Raw genomic sequence first — 27,258 nt, forward strand, 5'->3', positions numbered from 1 at the left:
GTGCGCAGACGCGCCGGCGCCGGGGCGCGCGGCGCGCTGAGGAGAAAGCGGCGGCGGGCGGAGGTGGGCTCGGGGCCGGCGCCGCAGGAGGGTAGGTAGGTGCGCGGCGGGGCCGGCGGGCGCGGGGGCCGTGGGGGCGGGGGGCCTGCTGTCACCGCGGCGCGGGCGCGCTGACCGAGGAACGCGGGGGCCGGCCGCGGCGCGGGTCGGGGGTCCGGGGCCCGCGGCCGGCGCTGCCCACTGCCAGCGCTGCGCCGCGGCCCGAGCGCCCGGAGGGGCGCGACGTGGGGCCGGAGCGGGCCTGGGCCCTACGCGGGACCCCCATCAGGCGCTGTCCGTCCGGCTGGCGGCTCCGGCAAGGCGGCGGTGGGAATGAGCTGGCTCTGGGGTACTCCTTCCTCGGGCGCTTTCGGGCTCTGCGGGGTGGGAAGTCCTCTTCTGGATTCGAAACTGCAACAGATTCTGTGATAACGCTCTGTCTTGGAAGACCTGCAAACTGCTCCCGTCCCGACCCTCCGCTTGCTCCAGGTTGGCACCCCGCCCGCCTGCCGCCTAGGTATCTACGCAGTCTCTGAGCCCTGCTCGGTGGGTCTGGGGTGACTTGTACCCTCGCGTGGCCGCTGGGCTGTGCCGGGGACAGAAGCGTTTCCACAGGGCCCCTGAGCACTGTACTCGGCCTTGAGAAAGCACAGCTGGAGGTCGGGGATGAGCCTGGGCAGGTCAAGGTCCTCTCCTAGGAAGGGTGTTGGTGCCCTGATGGCCTTACTTGGTAGGGGACACTTACTCGGTAGGGAGCACTGGGCCTCCTGGATCACCACCTGCTGGGCTGACACTAAAGGCCAGAGGCAGTGTGAGCACCCACTGCGCTAGGTGGAGGCGTGGGTTGACCGTTAGGATAGCGGTGTGCTGGGGAGGCACAGTCCCCACCTCACGTGGCTGTTGCTGTGATGCTGATCTTAAGATCTTTGGCCAGCTGCTTATTCCTAGTGAGGAGTCTGTCTGCCTTTCCAGGACCAGTAGAAGCACTTGCAAGTGATTTTTCTTATTTCTTTGTATGTTTGCTCTGACGTCAGCAGGAACGTGTAGACAATTACTGGAGGGGAAAAAAAAATTCCATTATTGGCAGGAATACTGGTTTACCCTACTTAAACGTGGGGGCTCCCCTCCATCTTATTGCCCCAGCACATAGTAGCCACCTCTAAATATTTACTTGTCTTGAAGACAGGTGTGCTGGTTCTTTTCTTTTTAAGGGATCCAGGCTGGGAGAAACAAACCAAGGTAAGATCAAGAACTGTTGCAAAGGTATTACAGTTACCATTTCTAAACAGTGCTATAACCCCCAACTTGTGCTTTCTCTATCCTGAAGGTTGTTCATCATTTAATCTTCTCAGCCCTTAGGTAAAGCCTGTAGGAGCAGGGCTTATTCAGGAGCCAGCGCTTTGTTTAGAAACCAGTCTCTCCCTGTGAGCAGAGCTGGACCGAGTCACAATTGTCCCTGCTCCCCCATTGCCTCGCAGAGAATGCTGACATGAGCTAGGTGCTCAAACGAGTGCAGTAGTTTTCCTGTGGTGAACGGCGACCTTCAGGGCACGTGGGAGTAATCTAGTTATCTAGGCGGGCTTTTCATAATGACAACAGGATTCGCCTCCTGGATTTGCAAGTTCACCTGCAGGTGAGCTGTGCCAGCTGTCACTGACCACACCTGCCAGGACTGTCCAGCCAGCCAGGTGACCTTGGGCGCACCATGTTGCTCCCAAGTCTCATTGCAGTCTGTGCCGATCTCAGAAGACATAATTAAGTGTTTGCTTTTAGATGGTTTCTGGTTTGAAGTATATAAGGACAATAAGCAGGTTATAAAAAAGCACTTAACATTGACCCTGTTCAATGTTTTACCTGTTTGAGCATACCTTCTCTGTTATGACAACTCTGTACAGGGAAGAAAGAGAGCCTTTTCACCTCGAAGCAGCAGTTTCAGTGGCTGTTTCAAGTGTCATTTTCCAAATGGAGATAATATCAAAGAAGCAGTACCTTGGGCTTTTCACTAAAGACCAACTTAAATTCATTATTTGATGATTTTCGTTGTTCTTTAAACACAAATTTACCCAAGTCATACTTCACGTGAGGAAATATGTGCCCCGTGCTCTGCAGCTACAGAGCTGAGTGAGCCTGTGCCCTGGAGGAGGTGCGGGTGCAGTGAGGAGGCAGGCCAGCGAGCTGCGGCACAGCGGGCGGCACCCCCGCTGGGTGGGCTGAGCTTGCTGTGGGCACAGAGGGTGCAGTCCAGCTGGCCTTTGGTGGTGGCTCCTGAGAAGCACTTAAATTTTGAACATCAGGGAATTTCCTGGCTGTCCAGTGGTTATAACTCTATGCTCTCACTGCCAAGGGGACAGGTTCAGTCCCTGGTCAGGGAACTAAGATCCCACAAGTCATGTAGTGTGTCCAAAAAAAAAACAACTTTTTTTTTTAAGAACAGCCACGTGAGGGAGAGACTTCTTGGCTAAGGGACAGTGTGTGAAGTACCACGGAAGTCTCTCAGCTGTTGGAAGAAGGGCACTGGGTAGCATTGGTGTTTGGGGTGAGGAGAGGGAGTTAGGGAGCTAGGCTGGTGGCTGTCAGGAGAGCCATGGATACCAGTCCCCAGTTTCCATTTTGCCTGAAAGCGGTGGGGAGCCACTCAGGGATCTTGGGTTTGTGAGTGACTGCTCAGATTGTGTCCTCATGGGTGACTTGGGTTGGGTCGGAATGGTTAACAGAACACCAGAAGGCCCAGCACCGAGGAAGGGCGGTGGGAACAAAAGAGCAAGACCACAAGACAGGTGTCTGTGGGGACGGGAAGGGCCAGGGATGGAGGAGGACTTCGGGAACACTCCGAGGCTGGGTGACTTGGCAGGGCCGGGCTGCACTGTGTGCTGGAAGGGACAGGCCTGGAGTGGGTGGCGACGGGTGCTGTGGAGAGGCTGAGCTGAGAGTCGTTAACAGCCTCTCGATAGAGACTGCTCTGGAGCCGTGAGAGCTCCTTCCTGTGTGGGCACTGAAGCCAGGGTGTGCCTTCCCAGGAGTGTGTGTGGAGTGAGAGAGAGAAGACTGACCCTGAAGAGGCCTGATGCTTCACATCCATAGGACAGAGTTGATAAGGTAACAAAAATCTGATTGATTACCTCCTGGCTTTTGAGGGGATGGGGGCAGGATGGTGGGCTTCTGATATCTGTCACAGAGCCTCAGGTTGTTGGTTAAACAGCAAAATGCAAGATACCAAAGGTGCAAAATCACATAATTGATTCCCAGGCCCTTCCTGTCAAATGTGTGTGTTTGCGTTTTGAGAAAATTCCGGATTGTCATTCATTTCAAAGGCCCTCATTCTCCTCCAGCCTGAGGGTTGGTCCTCTCAGCGAGTTCTCACCACTAGATCTCTGGAAAGAGACCTTCTCAGATCCAGAGAGAGATCCAAGAACTCTGTGGGTCCTCTCGCTCTCCTCCCAGGACCCGTTTCTGTGTAGTGCCTCAGCGTTAGAGTCGACGGGACTTCGGAAGGACTGTTGAGGATACAGAGGCCAAGTGTGTAGTGCTTCCTCCCAGGCTTGTCCCCACGCCGAGGGGCCGCCAGGAGAGGATAAGGAAAGGCTGGCGTTGCACAAGGAGTTCCTCTTTGCCCACAGGAGGCACAGGGCCCCGCAAGGCTGTCTGGTCTCTCGACGAGTGCTGTTAGCAGTGACCTTCGCCTCTTACGGAGCCTGCTCACAGAGGGGCACAGGAGATAAGCTCTCCTTCTGTCCTGTGCAGTCCCGGTCCCCTGCCTGGCTCTTGGACCTTAGCCATCTCCCCTGGATATTGCCCACGGAGCTGCTGGCAGGGGTCACGTGTGAGCAGTCATGCTTTCTTCCTCCAGCTCGCCCAGGCTGCGCTCTCCTCTTACAGGCCATTGAGAAGCCACTACACATGGCTTGGCCTGTTTCACATAACCTAAAACTGTGTGTCCACCTAATTGTTACACAGTTTTAATTGGATACCAATTGTTTGCTGATGGGTGATTCTGTTACCAATAAAAGCCCTCTTGCCATAGCATTCTAAATGAAGCTCAGTTACCTGAGTCCCACCAAGCTCTCCTGGCTTCTGCCCCTTCCGCCTTCCCTTGAATCCGCTTGTCCGCATTCCCTGATTACCCTCTGTAATTCCTTTCTTGGCGGGCATGCTTCCCGCCTTCCTGTCTTCCTAAACTTGTGGGCCTTAGAGGGAGCCATAGGTGTGTGTTCACTCCGCCTGCCTCTGCTTTCTTTCCCTGCCTCCCCGGGTCATCCTCCCCCACCTCCCAGCACACAGGCGCTCGCTCCTTTCTCAGTAGCCTGGTGAACCCAGGCCCTGTGGCTTCTTGGAGCCAATGAAGCTGGACTGTTGAAGTGTCTTTGAATATGAGCACTCACTGGCCCCAAGCAGCTGTGCTCTCCAGGGCTGCTTCTGCTGCTTCCTGGGTGCAGGCCGCCTCAGCCTTCAGGATCTAGGCCAGGCAGGTGCTGGCGGGGCAAGGCTTCCAGGCCCCTCTTTCCTCATGGGCTGGGGGCCCAGACACCCTGTGCTTCTCCCTCACAGCATCCGCACCTGAGTTGGTAGGGTCAGTACACCATGTCCCCGCATCCTGAAGCTCGCTCAGCGATGGGGTGGCCTTGCATCCTCCTGTTCCAGCACTCAGCACAGTGGCATTCAGAAAGCATCTCGAATGCCTGTTGAAATGATTCAGCCTGCAAGATTCCCTCCCAGCCCACTCTGCAGTCACACCTGAAGATACTTGCCGAGAGCCTGCTGTGTGCCCAGCCTTCGGAGGCACGCCTGTCACCGGCACCTTGCTTGGAATTCAGACCAGTCAGGATTCTAGCTTCTGACAGCTGGGCTTCCTCCTCCTGCTTCTCATTCTGTGCAGGTAGTTGATTTCTCCTTTGCCCTTGGGGGGTGTTTTCCCAGACCTACTGCTGGGAGGACCTTTTAAACTTAGAAGATAAACAGAATTAGCGGAGCCCCATTGCAGTCCCAGCCTCCTTCTGTGGGTAGACCAAACCAGCGGCTTGCTTGAAGGAAATTAGTTCCTCAACGAGGGATCACACCTGGGTCAGGCCAGTGAAAGCACCGAGTCTCAATCAGTGGACCGCTAGGGAATTCCCTGCAGGGAACCTTTTTGAGTGGCTAATACCGTTAGGACTTTACCCCACTCAGGTCCCATCCATAGGCTCAGGTGCCGCCGCTGAGACCTGCATTTGAACTTGCGACCAGTACTAGCAGATGGGCCAGCCAGCTGGCCTGCAGTGCTGTGACTAATACCTCCTCAATGGTTACACCCCTTTATGCCTGGCACGTGCCATCCATTGTGTGCCATCAGCCAAGGGCCCCCTATCAGTTTCCCGGTAACTGGCACTGTGGAATGCCAGTTGCCACTAGTATTTGAAAAATGCCCTGTGCTGCTTCAGGGCTGAGGCAGAACCCAGCCTGCCATCTCATCACATGAGGGTGCCTGCTGGGAAGCACACATACCTAGAACGGACAAATTGCTGAATTGCCCCTGTGGTTTAGAGTTAAATTTCCTTCTCGGGCCCAAGTGGTCTGGGATTTTCCTGAGTCTCCGTCTGTTTCCTTCTCTGTTTCCTCCTCCTCGGGTGCACCGAGTGTGTGGTGTGAGACGCCTGGCTCCAAGTCGCAGTAGGGTAGAAGAGCTGCACTCATAAGCAGGTCATCAAAGGCGTGCCAAGTTCAAACAGGTTCGGAGAAGGAGGTGGGGAGGTCAGCCCTGCCTGCAGGGTCAGGAGTCTGGAAGGGCCAGTGAAGGAGGGAGTATTTGAAGCAGAATCGCCTGAGAGAAGGAAGAACCAGCATGTCCCACCTTTCCCCCTTCCTGTTGTCAAGACTCCTGAAGCCACCATTGGAGGGCAGGTAGGGCCAGTGGACGGGAGAGGGTTTCAAGGGGAGAGCAGGCCAGAGCTGTTTGGGAGTCAGAGCTAGCTGCCTTTTACAGGGAGTGTGTGAAGGCTAGGAGGTTCCAGCAAAACACTTGGAGGAATGGGACCTGAGAAATCTAGGCTCAGAAGAGGATAGGTGTGCCTGCTCAGTCATATCTGATTCTTTGCGACCCCAGGGACTGTAGGTCACCAGGCTCCTCTGTCCATGGGGTTTTCCAGGCAAGAAGACTGGAGTGGGTTGCCATTTCCTCCTCGAGGCGGTCTTCCTGACCCAGGGATCAAACCTGAGTCTCCTGCATTGCAAGTGGATTCTTTACCACTGGCCCTCAGGGAAGCTGGGAAGAGGATGGACTTCTGCAAAAAGAACATTTGAGGGACAGGAGCAGTGGCCACCAGAGAGAGGAGGAGACGGATGAGAGGGAGCCGTTTCAGGAGGCCTGGGGGGAGGAGAGCTGAGCGCAGTGGGGTCAGCTGTGTGCGTCAGAGAGATAAGAGCTCAGAGGTGTCTGTGAGGTCGGGCGGCCAGGCAGTAAAGGCTTTGAGGGCTTGACTGGGGAGAAAAGAAAGAGGACAGGCTTAGCTCAAGGGGAGTTTCGGATGCTGTGGTTGGGGTTGAGGGCCTGGCTAACCAGAAAGGGAGCATTAGAGATGCAGGAGAGTCGGAGTCCTAAGAGTTGAGATCCAGAACCAAGGGTGGGGGTTGCAGATCAAGGGCCAGGGTCAGACAGGAGCGGGTGCTCCGGCCTGACACCCAGTTCTTGAGGAGAGTGGGAGGTGTGAAGCTGTCAGCTGTTGTGGGGCTAGGAGAGATGCCTCGAGGCAAGTGGAGGGCCCCCAGGCGGCTCCGGGGATCTCGAGTGGGGTGGTGTGACTTCGCCTCCGTGGTTGGTGTGTGGGTGTAGAGAAGCGAGCCTTCAGTCTGGCTTTTCATGGGAATTCTGCCAAATGGCTGAGACAGGAGCCCGTGAGTGGTGGGGCGGAGGTTTGGAGGGTCGGGTCAGGCCGAGCAGACAAGGGAGTAAACCCCAAAGGGCTCGTGGGGAGGGCAGATGGACTTGTGGCAAGTGGGAGTGGGGAAGCAATGCGCTCCGAGGCAGTCAGGGTGTTTGTGGTGTGTGCCCAGGATGAAGAGCCCCTGGGGCCCGCAAGGCTGTAGACGAAGCACCAGAGATGTAAAGGCTTCTAAAGCTGGGAATGTTTTTTTTTCTTTTTTTAAATAGGTAAGAGGTGGGTTTATTTAGAGAGAAACACTCCACAGACCGTGTGGGCCAACTCAGAAGGCGAGAATAGCACCGGGATATGGGGCTGTGGGTTTTCAGAGGGGTGGGTACTTCCATGGGCTGGTGAGAGGAGGAGTGTTGGTGTGGGGGTTTGAGGTTGTGCCCTGCCCCCTTCCCTCCTGTCTCTGTACCCTCTTAGAGATTTTACTCCCATATTCTCACAAGAAACAGAAGGGCAATGATCTGCCTTGTGTAACTGCTTCAGGGTTGATGAGAGGCATTGACTCTGCCTTTGAAGGTGTAAAAATCTGTGGATGCCTGATCTTGGGGCCTCAGGGGCAGGACAGCTCCTTGTTTTAAGTCAGTGTGGACTGGAATGCTCACATAGCCATCATCTTGATGTGAAATTGTTATAACTGCTTCCATAGCCTTTCTGTGAACCACCTTGATGAAACTGTAAGAACTCTCAGCTGTGGTGTGTGGAATCTAGTTCCCTGACCAGGGATCAAACTCAGGGCCCCTGCATTGGGAGATGGAGTTTTAGCCACTGGACCACCAGGAATGTCCTCTCCTTCAGTCTTCTGACTGTAAAACCATCAACGGCCAGGAGGCCCACGTCACTCTCTGGCATCTGGGGTATTCCCTCTTCCAATGCCCTGGCTCTTTGCAAAGGACACATAAATTGCAATCCTCCCTTAGTGCCCCTTTTGTCTACAGAGGGGACCCTGGTCTTGTCTGGGTGCCCCTGGGCCTAGTGGCCCACCAGAAAAACCGTTTCACCTTTGGTAGTCTCTGAGTGGACAAAATCGATACCATCATTTGGGCCTTTTGCTTATTTCTCTGGTGTGTTCAGCCTTCGCAGATAACTTCCTGGTATTGAAAACTGAGTAAGCCAATTGAAACACATCATTCGTTGGAGGCTGACGACCAGCAGATGCTTTCTGAATTTTGTGACTGATGTCTAGGGCAGACTGGGCTATGAAGTGCTTAGTCAAAAGGGCGTGTCCCTCCAGGGAGGAGTGTTTCCTGAAAGCCTCCACTAGTCTCCCTCGGAAGGCTTTTCATCCTGTCCCTGTTGAAGTTTTTTTAACATTTTTATAATCAACAGATTTTACTCTAAGTTTCTTCCAACTGAAATTATGTAACTCAGATTGGGACTTGAATCCACGTACTGGGACTGGAACCCAGTCAAAATCGACGGTTTTCCAGCCGAGATCACACACCTGCTTTCAGAGCTTAGTGAAGCTCATTTGGTGTCTCATCACATAGAGAAGGCAATGGCAGCCCACTCCAGTACTCTTGCCTGGAAAATTCCATGGGCGGAGGAGCCTGGTGGGCTGCCGCCTATGGGGTCGCACAGAGTCGGACACGACTGAAGTGACTTAGCAGCAGCAGCAGCAGCACATAAAGAATTCAGTGAGAGACAGAGTGACAGGTAAGAAGTGGATTCATTTAGAGAAAAACACTCATCACAGAGTGTGGGCTGTCTCAGAAGGTGAGAGAGGCCTCGGAATATGGTTTGGTTAGCTTTTATGGACTGGGTAATTTCATAGGCTAATGAGTGGGAGGATTCTTTTAGCAATTTGGGGAAAGGGTGGGGATCTCCAGGAGTTGGGCCAGCACCCACTTTTTGGCCTTTGGGTCACCCTTGGAAATCTCAGTGCCTGTGGGCGTGTTCTTTAGCGTGCCTGATATGCTGCGGTCAGTCACATGGCCGTTTGTCTCTGTCAGTAGCATTCACAAGGTAATTCCGTTGTAGGTTTGCCTCAGAGATGGCCTCGTACCCCGCTTGGTGCACTGCATGGTCCCATCGTGGGAGTCAGTAAAATGTCCTCTGTGTTTTTCCTAGAGTCATCCCTCCGAGCTAGACATGCCTTAAATTCCTTTTGGGTTCCACTGCCTAGATACGGAGTCATGAAAATTTGAATATAGGGTACTTTTTAAAATTCCTGTTGTCTGAATCTTTCCCAACCCTGGAGTTTATGGCCCAGAGGGATATTAGCCAGATTAACGCAACCCGACCCATTCTAGACCCAAGCCCGAGGTGATGTGTCTAGCTGCTCAGTCTGATCAAGATTTGCACTTAGATCTTAGATGCTATCCCTCCCAAAGCAGTCTTCCAACCAGGCACCAGCGCCTGAAAAGTTGTTGCAAAGGGACGGCACAGAAGTTGTCCCCAGCGGCATTGACAATGAGCAGGAGTTGCTCAGTTGAAAGTAAAGGGTCAGGACTTGTCAATAAGAAGTCTGTCTTGGCAGTCACACAGGTCTTCTGGGGTTAAGAGAAACAAGATATGAAACAGGAGTGAACGTAGAACATAGGAGACAAATGTCAGAGTCAAGGAACAGAGTCTGGAGGATCAAATCCTGCCTCAACAGGCCTGTCCTGGCCCTGCTGTTGGACGCGCCCGAGCATAGCCATTCCACGCCACCTTCCTACAGCAGGCCAGGCCGACAGCTGCTACCCTTCTGGTCCGGAGCGAGGTTCCTGATCAGAGCCCCAAAGCATTTGGGGTTGACAGGCCTGACAGAAGCGGGCAGACATCGCTGGAGCGTCCTCCTCGGTACACCTGGCTCGGGCATCCCACTAGCCTGTCTCGGACCAAGACCTAACTCTCAACGTTTTCTTACCTTATCACTGTCCCATCATGGCGCTTGAGATCACACACCTGGTCTTAGGACTTACTGGAGCTCAGGTTCTTGATGTCTTATTGCAGAAAGAATTCAATGAGAGACAAGAACTGGGTTTATTTAGAAACATACTCCACAGACAGAGCGTGGGCCAGCTCAGAAAGAGAGCAGCTGAAGTCGGGGAGCTTTGAGCCAGGCCAGCTTGCTTGACCTTTGGTGGCCTGTAGTGAGGCAGCTGAGAGAAGGGGCGCAGGAACCGGAATGAAGTGGGTGGTGGGTGGGGAGACCCCGGAGAGAGGGGGGCAGGGCCCCTGCTCTCTGGCCTGGAGGAAGGGTGCATTAAGGCAGAGGGTGGCGCAGGGGGCTGTTTGCCACAAACAGGCTCCAGAGCAAGAAGAGAGCTGGAGCTGGGGGTGAGGGTGGTAAAAACAGGGCAGCGAGGGAGGCGAATGCTGCGGTCGGTGGCCCCGTCACTCCCCATCAGCCGCCGGGTGGGGGACCATCTGACCGTTGAGGCCTTGGGCCGGGAGGGGACTGCCCTCCCGCCGCGGCCCTGACAGTCCTGAGGCTGTGTTGCCGAGGCCTCCAGCAGATGCTCGGGAGTGGGCTTGAGTGTTTCCCTGGTGTCTGCCGTGGGTGGCTGGGCGCACTGGGCCTGCCGTGAGGAGGCCAGGCTTGGACAGACTTGGCCCGCATCCTGCTCCAGACCTGCCGCACCCAGGCCGCCCTCACCACCTCGGGGTCCTAGTGGAGGCCCCGGGATAATGCCCCCACCGTCCCCCGCTTCTCTGCCTCAGAGAGCCTCCCACTCTTCCCTGCTCACTGGTCCAGACGCCCTGGGCCGTGCCCCCTGCCGTGCCCCTCTACCCAAGCACCCTGAGAGCAGAGCTGCACGCCCGACCCCCAGCGCAGGTCATCTGCCCTTCCCTGTCCTGCCGCCACATTCCTGCCGGGCCCCCTGCGCATCTTCTTTTCAGGCAGTGATGGGCCCTGTGTCTTTCTCACCCACGCCCCACACGCCCTAAGGGCTGGAGTAGGGCCACCAGGTGTCAGGGACCCGCCGCCCTGCCTGCCCTCGCTGGGGACGCTGCCCGAGAGGTGCTGCTCTCTTGATCTCGCGGGACTCCCTGCCCGCCTCCCCGTCTGCCACCCCGTCCTTGGCCTGCAGTCTGCAGGGCTGGACCCAGCCTCCTTCCTCTTCCTTCTCTGTTTCCTGACTGCACTTCCAGGAAACAGGCGGGGAATATCCCGCGAGGAGGGAACAACTGAGACAGCCTCGCTGCGGGCTGTCCTGTGGCGCAGTGACTAAGGCCCGGCCAGGCTGAGCCCTGGGAGCTCAGACCTGAGCTGTTCTGCTGCAAGGACGGGCGCTGGGCCTGGGCGGACGGGCGCTGGGCCTGGGCGGACGGGCGCTGGGCCTGGGCGGGCGGGCTGGGCAGGGGTCAGCAGGACCGGGCGGCGTCTGAGCCCCGTTCCCTCTGTGCAGGGCTGTCTCCTGCCAGCTGGGCCGCAGTCGGGCTCCTCGGTGGGCTCTGGGTATGTGGAGGGGCCGTGTGCAAAGCCCATGGGGTGACAGGAGTCCAGGGGCCAGTGTGGGGGTGAGGGCTGACGGCTGGGTGTCTGGGCAGCGCCTCAGCACAGCAGCCCAGCTTGTTCTCCAGCCTGAGCCCTTCACAGCCCCCCAGGGAGCACTTCCTCCGCCCCACCCAAGCCCCAGCCCTGGGCTAGCGTTCTCTGTTCCCTGCTGGGGCCTTTGTCCCCCACCCCAGGTCAGCGTGTCTGGGGGAATCTACCCCTGCTCGTCCTGCCTCTGCTTCTGGACTCTGCCCGCTTTCCTCGGCCACCAGGGTTTTCTCTGCAATGCTGATCTGATGTGTCACCTTCTGCCTTGGCTCTCTGCTCCCTCGTGTGGGGATGACAGCTCCTGCCCCACCTCCCAGGAGCTCCCCCGTTTGCATTTGTCCCCGTCCCCGCTGTCACACACCCTGGGGTCCTTATCCCTCTGGCACGCACGTGGAGTCCGTGCCCTGCTGGGTGGTCAGCGCTCTACTGGCCTCTCGTCTCACTGCGGGTGCTGTGGCTACCGGTCTCCTGGAGAGCTGTCCCTTATGCTATGTCCCCGGGGCCCTGCCCAGAACAGGCAGCTACAGGGAAGTTTGTGAAACGAATAAAAGTGTGAGTCAAGGGGTCGGAAGGGGTGCTGGGCGCTCCCGGAGCGGTGGTGTACAAGGGGGCAGAGCGCCCAGTGTGGTTCGGTGGTTTCGAATCTCCCCAGACTTAAAATAGGGGTCTGTTTGTCACTTGAAAGCAAGTTTTTTGTTTTTCAAATCCAGTTGTTGGGGAGAATCACATTCCCCACTTCTCATGTCTCATGACTCGTCCAACCGCGGCTGGAGCTGCGTGGCGTGTGGAGCCAGGCCTGAGGACAGGGGCACTGGGGCTGCCCCCCGGGTGAGCTGCGCTCCTGAGTGGGGCGGGGGTGCCTGGAGCACGCTGCGGGCTCGCTGGCTGGGCTCTGCCTGTGCAGGGCCCCCCAGAGTCCTCTCTGCATCCGTTTCCTCACTGCGAAGTTACCTGCCGTGGGTTGAAGGAGACAGGGATAAGGTTACATTGCCTGCTGTGGAGTCTGTGTCCAGCAGCCCTTGAAGGGGGCGGGAGGGGGTCCTGTGCATCTCTGTCCTTCGTCCCGTGACCACTTTCCCCCCCTGCTCCACTCCCAGTCTGGGGTCTGCCAGGAGGGTGGCACTGGTGCAGGGGGCCCAGGGTGCCTTCTACCTACTGCCATCTCTCTCCTCCTGTGGGCACACTCGGGGAGCGGGGGCTCCCCAGGGAGGGCATAGCCAGGCTCCCGTGGCTGCTCCAGGCTGGAGCGTGGTCCCCGGAACCCCCTCCTCAGGAAAGCTGCCTGGCCCAGAGCCCATGGGGCCGCCAGCTGAGGGCTGCAGGGGGAGGCCTGACCCCCTGAGCAGAGGTCACTGAGTCCCACCGAATGCTTTATTTTTTCCTTTTTAAGACAGACTTGCTTTCCATTAGGAAGCCTGGACTCTATTCGTGAGGGAAGGCATGACAGTGACTGGAGGGGCTTCCAGGTAGGGAAACGGCCACAGCAGTGGGGAGAGGTGCCGGGCAGGGCCATTCAGAGGGACCATCCCAAAGAGAGCAGGTGCCTCCCCAGGCCCTGGGGGAGTCCTGGCTTCAGCCTCTGTGGTTGCGCCACACTGGCCCTCCTGACCGCCCCCCAGAGCCCCTGAGCCGGAGCCGGGGAGTGGGGAGCGCTGCCAGGCGGGAGAGTGCTTTCAGGGAGCAGGCTCAGCTCATCCCCTCGGCCGGTCAGCTGTTAGTCTGGCTGCTGGGGCATGACCCTTCCCTGTCCTCCCCCTCCGCCCCCCGCACTCAGGTAACTGGGACTCCTCCGCACCCCCACCCCAGTGTCTCGCTGTGCCCAGCCTACCAGACGCCCTCCCCTCCTCCAGCACCCTGGTCCCTTCTGCCTCAGGGCCCTCGCTCTTCTCTTCAGGAGCGGCCTTTCCTCAGCGCCTCTGTCAGCTTCTGTCTCAGCACTTCCGCTCGGATGGGGGAGACTCCCTGATGACTCCCCCTAAAGCGGCCACCACTCTGAACGCACTGTGGCATCGCCACCGTCTGAAGGGACCACTGTCAGCTGTTCTCGTGAGTCCAACAGGAAGTGGAGTGAAATTTTTCCTGTTTGCCCAGAATTGCAGATTAGGCCCAAACTCAGGGTAGAAATTTCCTTCCTGTGGTCCAAGGCCGGGAGGGGAGCCGCAGCCTGGGCGGCCCTGCCTGCGGGCTGATGGACAGGCACCACGAGTGGCCTGCCCCGCCCCTCTGCAGTGAACTTGAGACTGGGGGTGGGGTGGCCCCAGGGCGAGTGCAGTTTGTGATTAGAATTCGTTCCCTCCCTCACCTTCCTGAGGCCAAGGGAAAGGTTTTCCAGGGCCCCTGCTGGCCAGGAAGAGTGGCCACCTGCCCCAGGCTGCCGCAGGGCTAGAGGGAGAGAGTGGGCTGTACCTGTCCCCACGCCCGGCCAGCGCGCCAGGCGGAGAACTCGACCCACAGGTGCTGTGTGGGGCTTAGGGCCCAAGCTGGGCTTGTGTTCGTGTTCGTGGGCTCTGTTTTAGAGAGACCTGCGTTCAGGGGGGAGGTGCGGCTTTCCTGAGGCCAGCCCAGCGGCTTCAGACTGGCTCGCTCCCTGCTGGAGCTCCAGCCAGCCTTCTCTGTGCCCGCCCGCCCGCCAGGCGAGGGTGGGAGCGCGGCTGCCTTCCTGGGCCGGGCCCTCTGTGGGGCGCTGGGCGCTGCGAGAGGCGGCGTGGGTGGTGTGGGTGGTATGGCCAAAGTCGCGGGAGGGGCCGCTGGGGAGGCCGCAGCCTCGGCCCGGGTGAGGCTCCCGCCTGGTGACCCTGTCTGTTTTCCGGCTGCTCCCCCTCCCTGCAGCCAGCGTGTGCTGTGAACAAGCAGCTCCATGAACTCACGTGAGGGTGGTGGCCTTAGGGAGGAAAGGCAGTGGGGCTGAGGGGTAGCTTAAGCAGGAGTGTGTGTTTGTACACTGTGAGTTTGTGTTAGTTGATGTTTTTTTGATTATGCATTCATGTAAAAACCAAACCAGACAAAAAGCTGCCCTGGGTCCTGGCTTCACTGACCCCTCAGGAGGTCAGCACAACTTTGTTTGCCCTTCTCCAGAAATACCACATGCTTTTGGGTGGGAGGAGGCCTGCAGGGATCCAGAGAGTTCCTCTGGGCTCTTCTGCTCCTGTCTTTGCCTTGGAGTCCCCCGGCCACTTATTGCAACAAATAAAACTCTGGGGGGCTTTCCTGGTGGTCTAGTGGTTAGTGCTCAGGCGCTTCCACTGCAGGGGGTGTCGGTTTGTTCCCTGGTAGGGAACTAAGATCCAACAGGCCTTGCGGCACAGCCAAAAACAACAAGGAAACAAAACACAAAACCCTGGTCTGCTTCTCCCTGAAGGTCCTTTCTGAAGGAACTTGCAAGGTACAATAACCGATTTTGGAGTTTCCAGTTTAATATTCAACCTGAATCTTAGGCCAGCTGAGTGCGATTTGGCACTGTCCTGCCCAGCTCTTGTTCTGTTTATAAACATGTTTATTGCCCTGACAAGGAGCAGGTTCTATTCAGGAAAACAGGATAGGCCTGGGGTCCCTCCAGCGGTTAGTGTGCTCGGAGCCTAGAGTGAAGGATGAGACTCTATAGGTAATTTGCAGCCTGGGGAAACGGGGGCCCCTAACTGCTGTCCTTCCCAGGATAGAGCAGACAGGCCAGCTGCCATTTGGGGTTCTTTTCTGGGGAAGAAATACCCAGCATTGGCGGCCCTGGTCTCGCTGCAGGCAAGGCTCTTCCAACGGGATGGGGTAAATGGATGTTGTCAACAAAACCTCATTTCTGTGGGAAAGTCCCTGTAAAGACATACATCCAGGGACTTGGACAGACACTCAGCTGTGTTCACAGCAGCATTACTCCCAACAGCCGAAAGGTAGGAACAACCCAGATGTCCGTCGACAGATAGACAAAGCATGTTTTGTGCATACAGTGGGGTACTATCAGCCATAAGGAGGAATGAAGTTCTGATGTTACAGGGGGCAGAGATGAACAGGTGGGGCTTTTTATGATACGGTAATAAGGTTACATGTCATTTTACATGTGTCCAAACTCAGAATGTATGACACCAAGAAGGAATCCTCACTAATTCATAGATGCGGTGATGTGTCAGTTTAAGCTCATCAGTTGTAGCAAATGTCTCATCTGCGGGGAAGGTTGAGAACATTGAGGCTGTGCCTGCGTGGACAGAGAGCATGTGACACCTCTGTACTATCCTCTCAATTTTGCTGTGGACCTAAAACTGCTGTAAATAATAGTCTTAAGTTTTAAAATATATCTCATACATGGGCTTCCCTGATAGCTCAGTTGGTACAGAATCTGCCTGCAATGCAGGAGACCCCAGTTTGATTGCTGGGTTGGGAAGATCCGCTAGAGAAGGATAGGCTACCCACTCCAGTATTCTTGGGCTTCTCTTGTGGCCCAGTTGGTAAAGAATCCACGTGGAACATGGGAGACCTGGGTTCGATCCCTGGATTAGGAAGATCCCCTGGAGAAGGGAAAGGCTACCCACTCCAGTATTCTGGCCTGGAGAGTTCCATAGGCTGTAGTCCACGGGGTTGCAGAGCTGGGCATGCCTGAGTGACTCACACGCTCACTTTCGCATTCTCATCCATGCTGTCAGCACTGACGAACCTTGGGGACATTATGACCAGTGAAATAACCCAGACACCGAAGGACAGACATTGTGTGATTCCACTAATACTAGGTGCCTAGAGTGGTCGAGTTCATAGAAAGCAGAGTGGTGGTTCCCAGGGGCTGGAGGCTGGGAATTGGGAGTTGGTGTTAATGGGTGCAGAGTTTCCATTTGGGAAGATGAAAAAGTTCAGAGATGATGCTGATGGTGGTGCAGCCTTGTGAATGTTCTTAATGCCACTGAACTGTACATTCACAAACGGTTAAAATAGTAATGTTTGTCGTGTATATTTTAACAATTAAAAAACAACAAAATTCTGTAAAGCAATTATCCGTCAATAAAAAAATTTTTTAAAAACCACCATGTTAAGATACTTTCTCAAGACGTGTAGATTTTGCCTTACAGTTCTTTCCACTCAGTATTTTTAAAGTGTTGCTTGCTTTTTCTGTTTTCAGATAAATGTTCTTGATGCAAGCAAAACAGGAATACTCTGATCATTTACCGAAGACCACTGAGGCAAACAAACCTTTGTGAGACCTCCAGACAGTGCGCTGTCACAGGCAGAAAGGTTAGTCTGAGGTGCACGGTTAGTACTTCTGTGCTGAGGACAGTTGCCTCTGGTAAAAACAGCGGTAGACTTCCATCTCACTGTCCCCATGCAGCTGGAGTTTCAAATAGCACCTGTTACCCATTTTTTAAAAAAATGTCTACAGGAATCTCAATAGATGCCCATAGTGAAGAAAGCTAAGTTGCTCAGTCGTGTCCGACTCTTTGCAACCCCATGGACTGTAGCTCACCAGGCTCCTCTGTCCATGGGATTCTCCAGGCAAGAATACTGGAGTGGGTTGCCATTTCCTTCTCCAGGGGATCTTCCCGACCCAGGGATCGAACCCAGGTCTCCTGCATTACAGGCAGATGCTTTAACTTCTGAGCCACCAGGGAAGCCCACCCATAATGGGAAGACGGTACCTAATCCCCTAATACCTCCGGCTCATTTGGTTCCAGAAATTTCTGATTCTGAAGCTGTGACACCTTCCATTTATTTCTCCACCCTCATGTCTTCTTCTCACCAGTGACTCTTCTGTGGAATGCCTGCCTGCAGCTTAGCTGCTATTTTTAGAAAGTTAAGAGCCGGTATCCAGGTTCCAGGCCAGCGACCGTGGGGCAGAGTAGGTGTGTGTCCTACTCATGACACACGGCTGGGCAGAGGCTGTGAGCCTGTGCGAGCTGGAACGCAGCGTCTGGTGACCTCCCGGGGTCTTCCAGACCAGCGGCTCCTTTCAGAGGCCCCCAGGCTGCAAAGGGAAGAGTGAGGGCCAGGCGGGCCACCACCCCTGAGCAAAGAAGTGTTTACAGCTGAGTCAGCCTCTCAAAGCCTTTTCTCATGACCCAGAGCCTGTGTGACCTTTCCCAGTACCTGCAGAAGCCCTATGAAAAGAAGTTATGCTCCAGAATTCATAGTGAATTCTCAAGAATATCCCCTTATCTTAAAGGGAGGCCCTACTGATAACTTTGTAGAAAGATTAAAACAGACTCTTTTTTAAAATGTAAACCTTCATGCCACGTGCGTTATTATGCATGGTTTTTAATCCTGTAGGGCATGAGATGGCAGAGAGGTTAGCCAAGAAGCCTCGGAGAGGGTGCCGGTGGATGTAGCTGCCCTTTGACCCCTCCTGCCCCCCGATCCCGGGCGCTCCCTGCACGATGCACCCCCCAGCCTACAACTGCTTTGTGGACAGAGACAAGATGGACTCAGCCATCCCAGACCTGGGGCCCAAAGAGCTGAGCTGCACGGAGCTGCAGGAGCTGAAGCAGCTGGCACGCCAGGGCTACTGGGCCCGCAGCTACGCCCTGCGGGGGCAGGTGTACCAGCGTCTGATCCGGGACATCCCCTGCCGCACTGTCACCCCCGATGCCAGCGTGTACAGAGACATCGTCGGCAAGATCGTGGGCAAGCACAGCAGCACCAGCCTGCCCCTGCCCGAGTTTGTGGACAACACACAGGTGCCGAGCTACTGCCTGAACTCAAAGGGCGAGGGTGCTGTGCGCGAGATCCTGCTGTGCATCAGCAACCAGTTCCCCGACGTGTCCTTCTGCCCCGCGCTGCCGGCCGTCGTGGCCCTGCTGTTGCACTATAGCGCCGATGAGGCCGAGTGTTTCGAGAAGGCCTGCCGCATCCTGGCCTGCAACGACCCCAGCAGGAAGCTGGTAGACCAGAGCTTCCTGGCCTTCGAGTCCTCCTGCATGACGTTTGGGGACCTGGTGAACAAGTACTGCCAGGCGGCCCACAAGCTAATGGTGGCCGTGTCGGAGGACGTCCTGCAGGTGTACGCGGACTGGCAGCGCTGGCTCTTCGGGGAGCTGCCCCTCAGCTACTTCGCCCGTGTCTTCGACGTCTTCCTGGTGGAGGGTTACAAGGTGCTGTACCGCGTGGCACTGGCCATCCTCAAGTTCTTCCACAAAGTGAGGGCGGGGCAGCCGCTCGAGTCGGACAACGTGAAGCAGGACATACGTGCCTTCGTCAGGGACATCGCCAAGACTGTATCTCCCGAGAAACTGCTGGAGAAGGCGTTTGCCATCCGCCTCTTCTCTCGGAAGGAGATTCAGCTCCTGCAAATGGCCAATGAAAAAGCTCTGAAGCAGAAGGGCATCACCGTCAAGCAGAAGAGGTAGGCAGGCCACTGGGGCCCCCTCTGGGGCCCACATGGGGTGGGGCCTGTGAGGAAGCACCCTGGGGGCTTGGGGCCTGAGCTCGTCCGGCCGCCTGGCCAGTAAGCCCTCCGTGCGCATACAGAAAACCAGCGGCCAGGAGACAGGGCCTGCCTGGCACAGCTGCAGGTGGCCAGGGCAGCTGTGGGTGCAGGGCCTGTGGCCAAGACGGAGGCTGGAGCTGACGGTGGTGCCCGTGGGCCCAGGAGGGAGCCAGGCTGGCCTCGCTGGGTTACTCTGGAGCCACTCTTGCTGCCTGCCCCTCAGCTCTGGGCTCCCGTGCTGGTGGGCCCCTGTCCCGAGCACAGCCACCTGGGAAGCCAGCCTGGGGAGGGCCCGTGTGTCCTGAGATGTCAGTGGCCACTGCTGTGCCCCGGCTGTAGGTGTGGAAACCTTTCTTGTGGGCCAAAGGCAGGCGTGTCCTGGGTGTTAGTACTTGCCACTAACCTCTCCTTGTCTGTTTTATTTTTCTGCCTCTTCTCCGTGTCCGTTGCTTCCTCCTGTTTCTCAGTGTTTCACTTTCTAAAAGGTAGGTCTGGAAACCGTGTCTCCACACCTGGCTTCTCTCTGTCTTCCGGCCCGGCTGCTTGCTCTGGCTCTCAGGGCTGGCTTCAGCAGTGCTGCCCCAGAGCCTGGCTGATGTTCAGGCCCGTCTGTCTGTCTGTCTGCTGTCGGTGCTTGGCTGGCCTGGAAGCATTGTCTTGCCAGAGCTGACTCTCTCTGTCCCCGTTTCTTAGAGAAAGGGGGCTTCCGTTCCCGCCCCCAGGCTGGGTGCTCTCCCCTCGGTAGCAGGGTGGGAGCAGGACTCCAGGGCCGCTCTACCCCGTGCCCTCCTGAGGGCCCCTAGGACCAGGCTCTGACCTGGCTCCACAGGTAAGAAGCTCCCTCCAGGCTGAACTCCCACGAGAGGCTCTCCCCTCCCGGGAGGGGTCGGGGTGCATGGCCGGGGCTGGGGCTGCAGCTCTGCTCTGACCTCTGCCCACTCCCGCAGGCAGTTCGTGCACCTGGCCGTTCATGCGGACAGCTTCCACTCGGAGATCGTCGGTGTGAAGGAGATGAGAGACATCTGGTCGTGGGTCCCCGAGCGGTTCGCCCTCTGCCAGCCCCTGCTGCTCTTCTCCTCGCTACAGCATGGGTACAGCCTGGCCAGGTAGCGCCCTGGAGGAGGGCCTGGGCCCGCCCCCTCTAGCTGCTGAGGTCTGGACTCCAAGGGCCAGGCGGAGCAGGAGGCGTGGGGTTGCCCAGCTCCTCATCCTGCCCTCACATCCTGAAGGTCCCGGTCGGGCTGGACCCAGGCCTGCGGATGCAGGCACCTGGGCAAGGCCCTGCCTCTTCCTGGGGCCTAGACTTGGGAGCTCCTTTTCTGAGCATCACTCACTCCAGGGCCACCCCTGTTGCAGCAGTCAGGGTTAGAGCCTCTGTGGCACACGCAGGGCTCCACGGCCTCACTCAGGCGTGGCGGTCAGGAGCAGACTCCCCGCCCCGAGCTTACAGAACGTCAGGACGGCTCGAGGCGGCCGGCCTTGGGGACTGCTCTTCCGCCCCCGTGTCACCAGTCCATACCAGGTCCGTCTTGGCCCTGTGGGCTATGCTGGGCCCTGGCCAGTGTCCAGGGGATTCTGGCAGGCTTCTCCCGAGGCACCCCGTCTCTCTGGGGTGCTCTGCCAGGTGCGGCCCTGAGAGCCTCAGGTGGCTTCTGACTTTTGCTCTGCCTTGGGTCAAGGGCAGTGCAGACAGAGGGGCCCAGCCCATATGACGGGCACCGTAGAGTGCCACCTGCACATTCTGGCATAGCTAGCAACCCCTCTGTGGTGTGGGAGGCCCACAGAGGGACGCTAGCCAAACCCTGGACACTTGCGCCGGCACAGCAGTGGCCTCAGGCCTCCTCCTGGCTCCCTGGTGCTGCCAGCGCCCGAGAACGCTCTGAGCTTTCCCGGAGCACAGACCTGTTCCTCTGGTTCTGGCTTCCCCAAAGCACTTGGCGGGTGGCTATGTGCTAGGGGCCGTCTGCCCTGCCGCTTCTCCGGGCATATCAGGGCAGAATGTCCAGGGCTCTGACCGCTTGGCCTGCGGCCTCCTGGCTGGGGCTCCCTGTTGGCAGAAGCGCCCAAGCCTAGGTGTTGCCATCTAAGCCGTGTGCCTGGTTCCTGGGAGAGGAGGACGGGCAGGTGTCAGGTCCGTCCGCCCTGGGCAGCCAGGGTCAGCAGCGGCTTGAGGGAGGCAGCCAGGGAGGGGGGCAGAGGCGGGCACTGCTGTCAGACTGGCAAGGGGATTCTCTGCCCCCAGGTTCTACTTCCAGTGCGAAGGACGAGAGCCCACTGTCCTGCTGATCAAAACTACGCAGAAAGAGGTAAGGACCAGCCAGGGTGACCCTGGCTCCTGGCCTTTGGGGAGGGTGGGTGTTCCCTCGTAGCCCCCACCCAGGTTTCCTGGGCTTAGGGGTACAGAGCAGGGCTTGCCCTCTACAGAGAGGTAAATCTAGCCTCCTCACATGACCCCCCAAGTTCCCAGGGCCTCCCTGTTTCCCCGGGGGTCCAGACCCCCAGCCTGACTGGCCCGGCAGTCTAGAGGAGCTTTGCAGAAATGCCAGGTGAGCAAGGCCCACGCCCTCCTGCAGCAGTCTGCCGGCGCCTTCCCCTCCTCCACCCCAGCAGGTAGTTCTCAGAGCCTTGTTCTCTGCAGTGGCTGTCGTCTGGAACATACTAAGGGTGTCTAGAAAAGTGAGCGCCTCCGTCCTGGCGCGTCTGCGTGCGGTGGTGGCTCCCAGACGCCCAGCTGCACCTGCAGGACTGTCTCCTCAGCCTCAGACCCTGCGTCCGGCTCCCAGGAGGAGCCCGGGAGTCTGTGACAGCAGGTGGCCCGAGTGTCAGACACCTCCGTCACCACTCGGAGGGGTGACTCTAATGGTGAAATAAAGCACTTTGCTGGCTGATAGGAGGCCTGGGAAGTGTTTCTTGAGCAGGTGCCTCCTGGAAGCTTTCATCTGAGGGGCCTCCCGGGGCTGATGCCCATAGTCAGAGTGTGGACACAGGCTTGTCTCCAGGCTTCTGGGCCCAGGTGGGAAATGGAAATATCCCAGGAGCCAGCAGCAGGCAAGGCAGCCTCCATACCTGAGCCCTGCCAGGCGCCCCTAACACACTCTGACCTTCCCGTGCCCCATTCAGCCCTGGCCCTCCAGTGGTCAGGGTGTGGGGCTGTGGCTGAGCCTCAGCTCTCAGCTGCCCTGAGCGCTGGGGGGCTCCCGTGGGCGCGCCAGGTGCAGCCTCCCCCTGGGCCTTCCTCCCCAGGTGTGTGGCGCCTACCTGTCAACAGACTGGAGTGAGAGAAACAAGTTTGGGGGCAAGCTGGGCTTCTTCGGGACCGGAGAGTGCTTCGTGTTTCGGGTGAGTGGGCCCCCTGCGGGAGGTCACCCCCTCACGTGACCCTGCTTACTTCCAGACACACCTTCCGTCACCTGCTGGGTGTGACCCTTAGAGGCGAGCTCCGAGAGCAGGCAGCCCTCTGTGGCACAGTGTGCGCCGGCTCCCGCCCCTGGCTCGGGTCCTCGTGCTGGGCACGGACGATGAGCCCTGGGGGAGAGCGGGTGCCGTGAGTCAAGTCCTCACACCGGCCTTTGTCCTCAGCTGCAGCCCGAGGTCCAGCGCTACGAGTGGGTGGTCATCAAACACCCAGAGCTGACCAAGCCCGCGTCCCTGGAGTCCGCCACCGTTCCACCCTCCCCCAGCCACTCTGTGTCCTCTGAGCCCGCTGACCGTCTCTCGCCGTTCCTGGCTACTCGGCACTTCAACCTGCCCTCCAAGACGGAGTCCCTGTTCATGGCAGGGGGCAGCGACTGCCTCATCATAGGTGGGCACCGGCTCCTGCCTGTCCGCGGTCACTTAGCTGGGAGGAGGATACAGGGTCATGGGTGCCGAAGCCCCGGGCCAGTCCTGGCTGCCCCAGGTGGTAGGTGCCTCACCTGAAGGACAGACAGAGCCCCCACAGTGGCAGGAAGAAAGCAGCAGATTGTGGGGGGTGGAGCAGGCATGTGGGGAGCGTGGGGACCTGAGGCTGTGTGCTGGGGATGGGGGACAGGTTGGAGTAGAGAGCAGCCCCGTGGCTTTACAGAGGCCTCTGGCAGGGCTGGACAAGGCCAGCCCAAGACTCGCCTGGTCCAAAGGGAGAGGCTTGGGATCAGGAGGAGGGTCCCCTGGGGCAGCGCTCGACAGAGGGCAGCCACTGACCGAGTGTCCCGCAGGTGGAGGGGGCGGCCCGGCACTGTACATTGACGGGGACCTGAACCGGGGCCGCACAGGCCACTGCGACACTTTCAACAACCAGCCCCTCTGCTCTGAGAACTTCCTTATTGCCGCTGTGGAGGCCTGGGGCTTTCAGGACCCTGACATCCAGTGACAGGCGTGAGTCAACAGTGACCGAGCTGCCGCTGCCGGTGGCAGGGGGTGGTGGTAGCTGGGCCCCTCCTCATGGAGGCAGTGGTGAGTGAAGACCCCCACATATGTGGGCACCGTCAGGGTGCAGCTGGGCGCAGTACTGGTCTAGGCAGTGGTGCCACAGCTGCAGCTGGCCCTCCCGGACCTGCCGTACTTGCTACCCCTTCATCCTGGACTCAGGTCCTGGCCGGCCTCTAGGCAGGCATCCCGTGCGGGAGGCCGGGGGTCTTGGCCCCTGAGCCTCAGTCCCCCAGGGTGAGAGGGTGCTGGGGCCAAGGAGCCTGCCCAAGTGTGGGCACGTGGCTCCCCCTGCTGGTGCCTCTGGGCATCTCCCGAGGAGGCCCTGCAGCTCCTGCTGGCCTGCGATGGGTGGGGCCCCGGGCTGTGGGTCCCTGGAGAGGGCAAGTGCCCTGTGGACTGTTCCTGGTGGGAGCGTCTGCCTGGAGCTTCTGACTCAGTTCCCACCTCCCCTGGTCCCCCCTTGGACCAGAACTGCTGGTGAGACCAGGGAGGACAAGCCGCATGCAGGGCTCTGGGCCCCTCCCCAGGTGCGTGTCCTTGTGTTTCTGCAGAGCCTGAAGCCTCTGCTGGGCCTCAGGGTAGAGTTACGCCTGGAAGGGCCCTCTGGGACAGACCCCACACCAGCCAACAGTATTTCTGGGCCCTGCCTGGAGAACCCTGGACCCACGGAGCCATCTGCAGCCTCCTCTTCTCCAGCTCCCCAAGCTCCCTGCCATGGCCCCACTTGATGGCAGTGACCTGGTCTGGGGTCCCGACCGACCCCTCACACGCTCTGTCTTATCGCGCCTCCCCTCACCTGGTGCCACCCGCCCTCCCAGCTCCTGCCACATGGACCTTCCTGACGCACTGTCTGTGCGTCCGTCTCACAGTGCCTCCTGGGCCTGCAGGGTGGCCCTCTACCCATGACTTCCTCAGCTGGTCCTGAGGGCCCAGCCACCCAGAGGGAGGAGAGACGTGGACACTCCAGGGCTGGGGCCAGGGATCCTGCCCCCTCGGTGCCCCATGCACCCCCACCCCCATGCTCATCTTGCTGGGCGTGCATCCTCCCTGCCCACCTCCTCAGATCTCTGCCGAGCCTGGCCGCGGCAATATGGAAGGACACACCAGGAACCCTGTGTGGCTTTGGGCAGGCTGGTGAACCTGCCTGGAACTCAGTTTCCCCAACTGTAAAATGGGGCCGTTTACCCTGCGCTGCCGTCCTGCAGGGCTGCTGAGAGGCCTGCAGAGGGGAGAGGTGCTCAGGGGAGTCAGCTTCCTCCCCAGACACCGCAGCCCTCGCTGCCCCTCCTCGAGCCACCTCAGCCCTCACCTGTGTTTCGGTGTTCATTAAACAGCTGTGTGAACTGCAGGGATCCGAGTCTGGTTTCTTCAACCAGAGGGACCTCCCCGGGTGCCCCACCCCACCCTGGGTGCCCTGCCCCGCCCCAGCTCGCCTCCTGCTTGTCATTCTGGTCACGGAACATCAAAGGCCTTTTCATAGCACAGCCTTTCAGAAGCAGCTGAAGGCACACCTGAGCACCCTTTCATGCCCCTCCATGAACCTCCTGAGTTGTGGAGTCCTTTTCCTGCTGAGTAATTCCACAGGATTCTCTGAGACTGCCCCAGGGCCCCCCTCCACCCAGCTCGGCAGTGGCAGCTGATGAGTCACCATTTCTGTGCCGTGAGGTCTCTGTGTGTGCATGCACGGTACTCGCTTTCTTTGCTTTTCCTATCTTCTCCCTAACTTTTCTGCTAAACTGAAAGGTATGTGTGATTATTATCTTCAGTTTTTTTATTCTGATTACTGTCCTTGTTATCTGATATTCGGTCTTCCCAAATAGAGTAAAATTTATTTTGTGACATTCTCTGTTATTTCTTCCTGATTATTATTAGCATTTTCTGTTAAAAATTAGCCAAATGTTTATGGAATAGTACAGTGAATTACATTTGTTTTTCTAGAAACATTTGAAAATGTATTTTAAGAAAAAAATTGAACATAGTTTGAAGCAGTTCATTATCAAAGTAGACTGTATGCGTTTAAGGCTTTAGAAAATCAGTTTTCCTAAAACAGTTTATATTACAAGAGTAAGTCCATTGTATTTTATGAGTTTTTCCATTTCAATTATTGAATTAAAATAAGTATTCAATTTTTCCTAATTTCATACGTTCTTTTTTTTTTAGTTTCTCAGGGCAACTTGTTTTAGAAGATTCTGAAGGTTTCACAAGGTCTTCAAATTTATCAATTTCCTGAAGCCACAGAGCCCTTATAATAATCTCCTTACATACCTTAATATTTAGGAGATTCAGTTTTTGTCGCTTTGAGATAATTTTAGACTTAGGAGTTTCATGGAGGGTATAGAGCTCCCACCCCCACCCTCACCCCCACCCATTCCCAGCTCATTTATGAAACCCAAGAAATGAACATTAGTACTCACTAGAAACTTAAACTGCAGTCTCTATTCAGGTTCCCTGTTTTTCTGTAGTGATTTTTGTTGCAGGAACAGATCTAATCTTTACAACTTTATTTTCCCACATTTTAATTAAATTCTGAATGTCATCAAATCCACCTAACACTGATCTTAGAAACACATTGCCATAATGAGGCCGTCTGGTGCATCTCAACCATCCTCCCCATGTCCTCTTTGCACAGAGAAGTCACCGGGTCAGGCAGGAGTGCTGGGCACGCCGTGCAGTGCCTCACCCGACGTCGTCAGGTTCGGCAAAAAGGAAAGCGTGCATTTTTAAAATGGCCTGTTGTGGAGAAGGAGTTTATGTTCTTCATTATAGCCATGCCAGGTCACGTGGCTGGTGACTGGCGCTGAAATGCCTCCCACGTGTGCAGACCACTCGTTTCACCCTACCACAGGGAATTTGTCCACACCGTGCTCGGGGCCAAGGAAGCAGAGTCAGTAGACACTGTGACAAGGGACACACCAGCTAACAAAAGCTGCCACCTTGGATCACTGAAGTGCAAGACTGGCCGTTCCGTCAGGCTCCCCATGAGACACAACCCTGGTCAGGGGAGCCTGTGGCCCGATCTCGTCCAGGGACGAGGCCGTGCTGTCCCCATCTCTGTTTCTATCTTCACACAGACACACAGCCCTCCCCTGTTGTGTTTCACCCTGCAGCACCTTGACTGGCAAAGGACACGTCTTGTCAGAAGTTTGCAAGCTAAAGAGGGAAAAGAAGAAAGTTGTGTGAATAATTTGACCCTCTTGTCATGGAGCATGATTGTTGGCTGAAAAATGGATTACTGGACTGATGATCTGGAGCATTTCAATGAGTGTAATAAAAAATTCCCAGGACCTTGTGAAAATATGTGTGGTGATTGAATGTGGCAGTGAAGCAAAAATCTAACTTTGGAAAAAGTAAAAACAAGTGATTCAGTGATATGTTTGGTCAGTGTTAAGTTTTGAGTCCTAAATAAAGTTAATGAGAACAAATGATCAGTGATCACCATCACTGTGAAGTATTTGATAGGAGAACATTTCAGAGGGTTGGGAGTTCCTGAAGGAGGTGCTGGATGTGACTGTGATGGACAAGGAGAAGTTTCTCCACAGCTGAGGAAGATATTCTGCAGCCCTGGGTGGTGCCAGCCGAGGCTTCCCCTGACAGGTCTTGTTCATGGCTCCTGGCATGTGGATGTGCTCTGTAAACATAAGGAATGCCCATCAGGAATCGTGGCCCAAACTTCTCGGACAAGAATCGAAAGGATCCTGGGACTTCCCTGGTGGCCCGGTGGTTAAGACTCCACCCTTCCGATGCAGTGGACGCAGGTTCAGTCCCTGGTTGGGGAGCTAGGATCCCATGTGCTGTGTGTCACGTCCAAAAAATAAAAGAATGGCCAGGATCTCTGTCACGTGTAAAACTCAGTGTTAGAAATAGTCATGCTCATCAAAATGAGACTCCTACCTGGAAGTTATGAAAGTCACCATCACCAGTCTTTTCCAAACGACATGCCTCTCAGTGTGCATATATAACCACCACCACGGAAGACCTCTCTGCCCACGCACATGCACGTGCCCCTCCTCCTGTTCCTCCCAGGGCTGGCGGACCACCAGCAGCCC

General features: G+C 56.9%; 1 protein-coding gene across 11 annotated transcripts; it reads left to right on the plus strand.

Moving 5' to 3' along the window:
• On the plus strand, positions 1-27,041 carry TBC1D24 (TBC1 domain family member 24). 11 transcript variants are annotated; one of them, XM_069570542.1, is made up of 10 exons: positions 17-91; positions 16,508-16,620; positions 17,650-18,721; positions 19,273-19,290; positions 19,753-19,911; positions 21,048-21,111; positions 22,049-22,144; positions 22,385-22,607; positions 22,999-23,158; positions 23,764-24,560. In XM_069570542.1, exons 3-9 carry the CDS (start codon positions 17,757-17,759, stop codon positions 23,151-23,153), a joined length of 1,680 nt encoding a protein of 559 aa, XP_069426643.1. In that variant the 5' UTR covers positions 17-91; positions 16,508-16,620; positions 17,650-17,756; the 3' UTR covers positions 23,154-23,158; positions 23,764-24,560. The 11 variants fall into 11 exon arrangements, with proteins under 11 accessions (XP_069426647.1, XP_069426643.1, XP_069426651.1 ...); XM_069570547.1 differs by lacking the exons at positions 17-91; positions 19,273-19,290 and adding exons at positions 12,800-12,878; positions 13,307-13,458; XM_069570546.1 differs by lacking the exon at positions 19,273-19,290 and having other exon boundaries at positions 1-91.
• The last annotated feature ends 217 nt before the right edge of the window (positions 27,042-27,258 follow it).

The sequence above is a fragment of the Ovis canadensis genome, chromosome 24 (genome assembly GCF_042477335.2).
Source record: "Ovis canadensis isolate MfBH-ARS-UI-01 breed Bighorn chromosome 24, ARS-UI_OviCan_v2, whole genome shotgun sequence".
Classification (NCBI taxonomy): Eukaryota; Metazoa; Chordata; class Mammalia; order Artiodactyla; family Bovidae; genus Ovis; species Ovis canadensis.

Coding starts and splice junctions, on each gene's coding strand:
- TBC1D24 (XM_069570541.1), top strand. CDS start 17,757: ATGCACCCCCCAGCCTACAACTGCTTTGTGGACAGAGACAAGATGGAC. Junction 19,912..21,047: donor CATGGGTACAGCCTGGCCAG/GTAGCGCCCTGG, acceptor CTCTGCCCCCAG/GTTCTACTTCCAGTGCGAAG. Junction 22,608..22,998: donor CAGCGACTGCCTCATCATAG/GTGGGCACCGGC, acceptor AGTGTCCCGCAG/GTGGAGGGGGCGGCCCGGCA.